Genomic DNA, 10,023 nt, shown 5'->3' on the forward strand with positions numbered 1-10,023 from the left:
TCCTCCACAAAAACTCAGTAACCAATCAAGTTTTGGAGTGGGCAGTTATCAAAGTATCCACAAATGAAGATGTCTTCATATTCAATGCACAAACATAAGAAAACTAAGAAATATGTATATACAAGTATATATTTTCCCTCCATTCTCTTGATCATTACTCCTTTACCCTATGCATTTTCACAATTTTCCAGTGTCCTTTTCACTTATCTCCACACTGTGGCAATTGCTCACCCACTGACATCTGTTTCTCAATGTTAACTTCTCTTTTCCTTGCCTTATTCTTCACTAAAAAGTTTTTCTGGTGTTCACCACTGCCAATCTACTTATTCAGTACAAGTGTAAACAATTCATCTCTTCCTGTTGAAGGGTTCTGGCTGTGATAGTAGACTTCTCTTCTTTAAAACAAAATGATTTTTTCCATTATACAAGCATTTCGTGCTTACAATTTTCCTGGAATTCTAATGTTTCACTCTACATATGTTCATGACAAACCCCTCATTAATTCACAAGCTCATTTAATAGTTTATTGCTAAATAATACAATAGCATTCATGTCAGATTTATATACAAATACTTTGTGTTTAACAGGTGAGATATATAGATTAGTGCATACCTTGCACTGAGTAATGTCTCCCATTTGTGAAACCCAGTTATTATAAAACTTATACAATAGATGTAAAAGAAAATATGGTATTGTATATAAATGGTGAATTATATTAGTATGAACTAGGAAAATGTGCACCATTAATTGTTCTCATGGACCTTTGCTTGAAATCAAACACTCTGTGCGTGTGAGAAATAGAGATAGAAAAGCCAGAGAGGTAGGGAATGAGGAAGACAGGTGTAATTATAATGAGTGCATTATATGTAAAGTCCTCCACATATATAAAGTTAACACAGCAGGTGAGAGAGAGAGGAAGAATAACAAGTGTAATGCTAATGGCCCTAGCTATCTTTTCATACAAAAGAAGACTATACAAGTCCATATTTGTGATGGCACCATTTTAGTCACATTTAAAAATATATGTGATAACACATAATTTGTAGCTTTACTTGATATCTTTTTAGTAGACTCTCAATTCAATATTTCTTTAAGGCGGCGAGCTGGTAGAAACGTTTGCACACCGGGCGAAATGCTTAGTGGTATTTTGTCTGTCTTCATGTTTTGAGTTCAAATTCCACTGAGGTCGACTTTGCCTTTTATCCGTTAGGGATTGATAAATTAAGTACCAGTTGCGTACTGAGGTTGATCTAATTGACTGGCCCCTTCCCCAAAAATTTCGGGCCTTGTGCCTAGAGTAGAAAAGAATATTTCTTTATTTCTCTTAAATATATTCACTATACTATATTGATTTCTTTGGTCTATGCAAGGCCAATGTCTATATGGAAGGAGTATAGTCAGCTAAAATGATATCAAAATATATTATTAGTATGAATGTATTGTGATGGATGAAAGGCAACCTTGATCTTGGCAGGATTTGAACTCTGAACTGAAGCAAATGAAATTAAATGCTACAATCCATTTAGCATGGATTATGGTATTTAATTTCATTTGTTTAATTTTTGCTACATTTATAACCATTTTAATAGTATCAGAATTCGGAACAGCAAGAATAGCAAAAATGTCATTTAAGAAATAGTGAATTGACTGCAGTTCCTTGTAACTGTCAAAGACAACAGTATATTCCAATCCTAAAATGATAATAAAAGGAAAAAACCCTAAAAATGAAGTATGAATAAAGAATGTGTCATTTGGATACTTGTTCCTTTTTTGTTACTTTTTAAAGCATATCTTTTAATGAAAATGAGCAAATATCCCAAAAGGTCTGGGAAACTGTAAAAACTGTGCTTTTCACTGTCTATGAATTAAGTAGAAAATAACTGAAACAGTTATTCACAGTTAATATCCTTGTAGACCATTATAAACATACTGTTTTGAACTCTGTTCCAAAATTTGTTGTATATCTGCAAAGAAAAGAATAGGAAAGTAACAGTAATGCAATTTGATAGATAAAATTTCATTGAAACTGACATAGCATTACAACACATGGACAATTAGGGAGTGGCACTTCCTCACACAGCTGTATTCATTCATACATAACACATGGCCACACCAGCTCAGTTGCCTCTCTTGCACACCATATTTGATGCTTCTTATGCCCAACTTTTCTCTCAGTGTGCTTACACTGTGTCGTGCATGCACACTGACATTACACATCCAGCAGATCATATTGGCTTCATTTCTTTCAAGCCTACGCATGTCCTCAGTATTCATGGCCAATGTTTCACTGCCATGTAGCATGGCAGTTCGCACACATGCATCATACAGTCTACCTTTCACCCTGAGCAAGAGGCCTTTAATTGCCAACAGAGGTAGGAGCTCTCTTAACTTTGCCCAGGTTATTCTTACTCTAGTCGCTACACTCTCAGAGCAACCATCCCACTACTGACTTGGTCGCCAAGGTAGCAGAAACTATTAACTACTTGTAGTTTCTTCCCCTGGCATGTGATGAAATTTGTTTTCTGTACATCTTGAGTGTATATTGCCCCAGTGCATATGCCACACACAAAAACTATTTTCCTGGTTAACCTTCCTTTGATATTGCCGCACTTTTTCTATGTCCATAGCTTAAACCAGGTACATCATATGGAGTTTCTACCCATGCCTTTTCTACAGATTGAGAAGGGCCATCTACCAGAAAGAAGTTGTGATTTGACAGCCTTCCTACTTACTTAGACTTTGGTTTTGGTTAGGTTAACCCTAAGGCCCTTTGATTCTAGACCTTGCGTCCACACCCTAAAATTTGTCTCTAGTTCTGGCAGTGACTCAGCTATTAGAGCAAGGTCATCAGCATAGAAGAGCTCCCAAGGGCAGCCTGTCTTGAATTCTTCTGTTATTGCCTAGAGGACTACAATGAATAAGAGGGGGCTGAGGGATGGTCCTTGGTAAACCCCTACTTCTACTCAGAATTCTTCACTATATTCGTTGCCAACCCTCACCTTACTGACAGCATCCCTGTACAGAGCTTGTACAGCTCTTATCAGCCACTCATCTATTCCCAGTTTCCGCATTGACCACCAGATAAGGGATCAGGGGACCCTGTCAAAGGCTTTCTCCAAGTCAACAAAAACCAAGTACAAAGGTTTATCTTTGGCTAGGTATTTCTCCTGCAGCTGCCTTACCAGAAATATAGCATCAGTGGTGTTTCTGCCTGGCACAAAACTGAACTGCATCTCATCGAGGTTAACTCTCTCCCTAATTAGTTGGGCTATGACTCTCTCTGTAACTTTCATCATGTGATCCAATAATTTGATACTCCTGTAGTTATTTCTATCTAAAGCATCACCTTTTCCCTTGTAGCAGTTGACTATGGTGCTGGTACACAAGTCATTGGGTATGACTCCTTCATGAACTACCTGATGTATGATGTGAGTGACAAGACCATGACCCACACAGTCCAATATTTTAAGCATCCCAGCAGTGATTCCTGATAGGCTAGTAACTTTCCCTGTCTTCATATCCTTAATTGCTTTATCTACCTGGGTACTGTCGATTCGGAGAGCTGGTCCTTCAATTGGGACAAACCTTCGGCAGACTCTCCTCCTCCTGTTCATTCTCCACATTCAGCAGTCTTTCATAATGGCTTCTCCAAGCCTCTTTCTTTGTAGAATCATTAAATGCAAGGGCACCATCATCCATGTGGACACATTTCTCTCCTATGACATCGCGGTTTTCTCTCACACACTGTCTTGCAATCTGAAATACTTCAGTTCTCCGGTCCTCACATCACTGAACCATGGCAAACTTATTCTTTTCTGCTTCTCCCTTGGCTATGTATACCCGTCTCTTAGCTTCACTTTTGGCTATCTGATACATTCTCCTGCTATCCTCACTCTTCCATCCCTTCTAAACCCGTTTCTTTGCTCTAATAGCCCTGTCTACAGTATTGTTCCACCACCATGTTACCCTTCCAGATGTTACCATTTGGAAGGGACTTTACACTAGCCACAGATTTGGTCTGTGGCACTCAGTAAGCTGTCTCACAGGAATTCCCGGCTGCCTTCTATGTCACATGACTGTAGCTCCTCCTCCCTATCATCAAATTTCTCGGTAAGGATATTCTTAAATCTCTGACCATGTGAAGGGTTCCTAAGCTTCTAAGTCCTTCTTTTCTAGATTGGTCTGGTTTTTGGCAGCCTTCTGGCCTCAAGTCTAAAGTCACTAATAACTAGTCTATGTTGTGGTGTACATTCTTCACCAGGGAGAGTTTTTGTATTTAAGAGCAACCATGCATCCTGCTGTCTGGTGAGAATGAAATCAATCTGGCTAGCGGAGTCACCTGATTGATAGGTTATCAGGTGGCTAGCTGGCTTCCTGAGGTTGGTGTTGCAGATCAATAGGTTATTTGCATCACAGAACTCCAGGAGCCTAGTCACCTCTTCATTACTGGTACCAACTCCATGGCCCCCATGTACACCATGGAAGATACCAGATTGCTGTCCAACATATCCATTAAAATCTCCAGCCACAAAGATGAGATCATTATCACTCATCTTTGAGGTAGCCTGCAGAAGAATATCATAAAAGTGAGCCTTTTGTTCATTTGGTAGTCCCACTTGTGGGGTGTGGGCAGAGATAATTGTAGCTATACCATTCTGCAAAACTAGCCTGAGTTTAAGTACTCTATCACACACCCTCACTACCTCTACGACCTTATCCACCCATTTCTCTGTAAGAAGTATGCCCACACCCCCTATTCCATCACTATTACCTTCTCAGAAGAGTTTATACCTATGTACTTTGCCTGTGAGGACTCTGGCTGAAGCTCCTCTCCATCTTACCTCTTGTACACAACATACATCAACACATCTCTGTTCAAGCATCTCTACAATCTTGCTAGACCTACCTTTCAATGTGCCTACATTTAGAGTGCCAACTCTGAAAACTGGGAAAGAGGGCTAATATCTTTTATCATTATCTCATATTCAATTCTTGTAAGCTTTTTAATGTATTCTGCATTAAACATATAAGCACATGCTATATAAGAATAAGTTAAAACTTATATAATGTTTGGATCTTTTCTACTGCAAACAGTAATCAGTTAGTTGGTTGACAACAATCTTTTTACAATAATCAGTATAAGAAAGTAAGAATATCCAACAAGATAGACAACTTGTTCTCACATAAAGTTGTTTGTAACCACTATGGAGTTAGCTGATATAGAGATTGTTGAAACTAGAGTAGACTTGATATGGTAACACACATATCAAGTCATATCAAGAAAATTTTCTTTGTACTAAAATCAATAAAAACAAACTATAGTGACTTACTTGTCTTTTCTTCTTCTGACAATGTCTTCTTAGGGAAATCGATATCAAATGTAATATAGAGAGCACCAAATATATTATTATTTTCATAACTGGGCATTCCTTCATTATTTTTCCTCATCCTTGCACCGGGTCGAGTTATTTTATCTCTTTTGATGTGAACCTTTAACACAAAGGATTGACCTTATGAATAAATACTAATACTTTCAAAGTATAAGTTACAAAGAATGCATAACTAAGCAGGTTATTTGGTTATGTTTTCTCTTATGCCACTAATGTAAAGCATGAAAACCACAATTCCCCTTCTCATTTGTTGCTAAGTCATTATAGCCAATCATGTATTAGTGCATATTGTTAACATCATCAAAAAGAAAATGTAGACATTTGATGACAGGCAAGAGTACAGTCACATACTCATTCTGTTTTTGTAAAAAAGAAAATATTTAGCATTTGTTCTTTCTTGTCAACTGTTCTCAGAAAAAAAGATTTTGTCAATTTAAATTCTAAATGAAATAACCAGTGGGGATTATCATTTTATGGTCATTTTACATGAAAGCTAATTATTTTACAAAATAATTTGCTCTAAGAAGTCCATAATCTCTACTGTTTCTTTTTAACAAAAATACTTTGAGAAATTTCCTATTGAGTTGAACTGAAATCAACAAGCTATTGTTTAAACACAAATAAAATAAGAAATGTGCTTTAAGTTTTCATGTGTTGAAATACATTCAAAATGATAAAGTATTAAACCATAGACATAGTTTAGCATGCTAGCATTTACAATAAATTCCTCATTCAACACATACTTTAACTTAAATACTGACTAACAATACACATGGGTTAATATTTAGGTTATTTGATTAAATAATGTAAGTTTAAACATTTTACATCTTTTCCTATATTGTTATCTATTACAGATAACCACTGATGTGGTTGGATTCAGAGTCATGAAATAGGAGTTGAAAGTATTTATTGGATTGGAGTTGGTGTCTGAAAAATGTACTGACTTCAGCTAAATGTAAATTGTAATATAATGAGTAAAAATTTTCTTTTTCACAAATATCAATTTAACTGTTTTCTGCACTGAAAGTAAGCAAATCTGATTTAAGAGAATGAAGTTCTGGCAGAAACAAACAAAATATTAGTACATTTTAGACTTGAACTTTTGGTTTAATCCTTACTCTACAGATACAGTGTTTCTTTAATAAATTTTGTAGGGATATACTTTTCATTCAATACAGTACTTTATGTTACATTTACTTAAATTCTATATTCAAACAATTCTTTTATAGCCTGTAAGCCTAAACTTTAGGATCTTAAATAGTAACCTCATGAGTTACATTCTCATGTATGTTGTGTACTTTCAATCAATAAAAAAATATTTAATTATTCTAATTATAAATAGAGGAGTTGGAATCAGAATTGATGCATTGGAGTTGTAGGTTTTGTGTACAACTCCACACACTTAGCTAACTAAGCTACAGCAAAAGCAACCTTTTATGGAAAGCTTGTATTTTCTTTTAATACAGGAGTTGTCCTAAAAATGATGCAAAAGTGAGCATAACTTTTTTTATAAACTGACAATAATATTTCAAATTGCACATGTTGGTAGAGTAATTCATCCTCTATTGAAAGGTACTTCTCAACATAGTCTCCATTGCAAGTGATGCATTTGTGACATCACTGAACTCAACTGCCAAAACTTCTTTGAAGTATTAGGTTGTCAAGAAAGTTCTTGCCATTTTTAACCTTTAAATTCAGATGCACATATCTCGGCTCAAACAAAACTTTATTAATTGAAATAAACACCATCAGAATTAACACACTTTTGCCAACGCAAAACAAGTTTATTTATGTCAGTAGTGTAAAAGTCCTGCGTTCTGGTGGCAATGAAGTCATTGAAGGCGTGTTTGGCACCATCTTGGTTTTTGAAGCATTTCTCACGCAGGAAGTTGTCGAGATGCTTGAAAAAGTGGTAGTCAGTAGGTGAGAGGTTTGGTGAGTATAGTGGATGAGGCAGAGTACTGTAGCCCAATTCAATCAACTTCTGCAGGGTCAGTTGTGCGACATGCAGCCGAGCATTGTTGTGGTCCTTTTCTATTGACCAATGCTGGCTGTTGTTGTCGGAGTTTCTTATGCATTTCATCCATTTGCTAACAGTACTTCTCCGCCATGATGGTTTCGCCTGGATCCAAAAAGCTGTGATGGATGAGACCAGCCGCAGACCACCAAACAGTCACCATGACCTTCTTTTGGTGCAACTTTGGCTTTGGGAAGTGCCGTGGAGCTTCGTCAGTGTTCAACCACTGAGCCAAGCGTTGCCGGTTGTCGTAAAGAATCCACTTTTCATCGCAAGTCACAATCCAGTCGAGAAACGAGTTGTTCTTGTTGTGTAAAAGAAGGGAAGACGACACTTCAAAATGGCGTTTTTTTTTTGGTTGTCATTCAATTCGTGCAGCACCCCTTTCTCAAGTATTTTCGTTTTACCAATTTCTTTCAAGTGATTGGAAATTGTTGTATACATTACGTCTAATTCAGAAGCAAGCTCTCGAACAGTTGTACATGGATTAGCTTTGACTAAGGCTGTCAACATCTGATGGCCAACCACTACGCTTATCATCTTCTAGACTCTCGTCACCACTACGAAATTTCTTGAATCACCATAATACTGCATGTTCATTAGTGGTTTCTGGGGCAAACACATCGTTGATATCCTAAGGTGTTTCAGCAGCTTTTCGGCCTAGCTTGAACTGGAATAAGAAAATTGTGCGAATTTGCTTTTTGTCCATGTTGTATTCAACGTTCTGGAAAAAATGGCCTAATATTCAAAAACAAAAAGAGTAACACAATTAGATAGAGCGGAAAATGGGTTTTAAAATGATATATAAAGTCGAAGTAATTTATCGAAAATTAATTTGAAAATACATCATTTAAAACCAAAATTAAAAATTCCGCAAGAACTTTCTTGTCAACCTAATAATACAGGTGAACACTGTTGTACTCATTTCTTCACAGCTGTTTTTACCTTGTTTGTGTCATCAAACCAAAGACCAGCCAAATTTGTCATGAAAGATATGTATGGTTATATGTATTATTATGATAAATGTGGATTGTTTTCAAATTCTTGTTTGGTCTTTTTTCCTAATGGCTTTTCAAAGCTTTCAAGTGTCTCAATGTACTACTTGTTCACGATAGAGACACATTTCAGAAAATCAAGGGTAATGATGCCCTTATCATCCCTCAGAATAGACTACCTTGTCTTTTCCATGCTGATCACTGGCTCTTGAATGCCTTACACCTTGGAGAGGAGGTCTATTACCATTCCATGGACTGGCCCTTTATTTTTGGATCATTAAGATACACCTATGTTTCATTCCCAGTCAAAAATAAAAATGTATTTTCATTAACTTCAAATACTTCCAGTAGATCAGAGCACATTTCCATACTTCTCTACCAAATCAGGTGTCAACTGCCAAGGTATCCACTTTGCATGCACTTTCCAATGACCAAAGTCTTTCACCATCTGTAATGCATTGTGAAAAGAGCCCAGTTGTGCAGCAAGCTCACAGATTATGACAGCTGTTTGCCCAAATCAATTCATTCACTTGCTGCCAATTTATACCAGTGGTTCCCCACTGCATAATTCATCTTCAATAATAGTTTCCATGTCTTTAAACTTCATCCATCTGTGTACATAGCTCTTGTCAATAGCATTATCTGTAACTTTCAGTGGATGTCAAAGTCAACACCCCTTCTACAATGAAAAAGAATGCAAAGAGTTACTATAGCACAAGTGGAACCATCCATGCCAGTTAGTGAAGTTATGGTCACTTAGGTATTACTTTCAGGACAACCACTGTACATCAGGTAGTGATGTTAAAAAATTTAAAGTAAAAGAAGGGTTTATATGAAACTGCTACTGCTTAATATCAAAATTGAAAAATGGAAATTATTGCTTAAGAAAATGGTTCTAATTTTTGATATTTAAAAACATACAAAAACTGATATATTTTTTACTCATTTATCCCTTGATACTCCTCTCTGCTCATCATCATCATCATTGTTTAACGTCCACTGTCCATGCTGGCAGAGGTTGGACGATTTGACTGAGGACTGGCAAACCAGATGACTGCATGAGACTCTAATCTGATCTGGCAGAGTTTCTACAGCTGGATGCCCTTCCTAACACCAACCACTTCAAGAGTGTAGTGGATGCTTTTACGTGCCAGTCAGGCGGTACTGGCAATCGCCACGCTCAAATGGTGTTTTTAATGTGCCACCTGCACAGGAGCCAGTCCAGTGACACTGGCAATGACCTCACTCAAATGTTTTTTCATGTGCCAGTAAGGCGACGCTGGTAATGATCACGCTCGAATGATACTTTTTACGTGCCACTGGCACGGAAGCCAGTCAGCTGCTCTGGCAACAACCTCACTCAGATGGTGCTCTTAGCACACCACTAGCACAGATGCCAGTCATGTGGTGTTGTCATCGAATTTGATTTCGATCAGGAGTGGCTGTGTGGTAAGTAGCTTGCTTACCAACCACATGGTTCTGGGTTCAGTCCCACTGCGTGGCACCTTGGGCAAGTATCTTCTACTATAGCCTCAGGCTGACCAAAGCCTTGTGAGTGGATTTGGTAGATGGAAACTGAAAGAAGCCCATCGTATATACGTATATGTATATATATATATAT

At 37.2% G+C, this 10,023-nt stretch overlaps 1 protein-coding gene and 1 pseudogene across 1 annotated transcript in view; both read right to left on the reverse strand.

Annotated features, from left to right (window-relative positions):
* Nucleotides 1-498: 498 nt before the first annotated feature.
* The window catches only part of LOC106875108 (dnaJ homolog subfamily B member 11), a 105,842-nt gene continuing 96,317 nt past the window's right edge, over nt 499-10,023 (reverse strand). The window contains exons 9-10 of the mRNA XM_052978389.1: nt 5,331-5,490; nt 499-1,964 (exon numbers count right to left, since the gene is read on the reverse strand). Of these exons, the coding sequence (XP_052834349.1) occupies nt 1,900-1,964; nt 5,331-5,490 (225 nt within the window). The 3' untranslated portion in view covers nt 499-1,899. The remainder of the gene's footprint in view (nt 1,965-5,330; nt 5,491-10,023) is intronic.
* Nucleotides 5,504-9,963, reverse strand: LOC128251576 (histone-lysine N-methyltransferase SETMAR-like; annotated as a pseudogene).

This window comes from Octopus bimaculoides, chromosome 2 (genome assembly GCF_001194135.2).
Source record: "Octopus bimaculoides isolate UCB-OBI-ISO-001 chromosome 2, ASM119413v2, whole genome shotgun sequence".
NCBI classification, from domain to species: domain Eukaryota; kingdom Metazoa; phylum Mollusca; class Cephalopoda; order Octopoda; family Octopodidae; genus Octopus; species Octopus bimaculoides.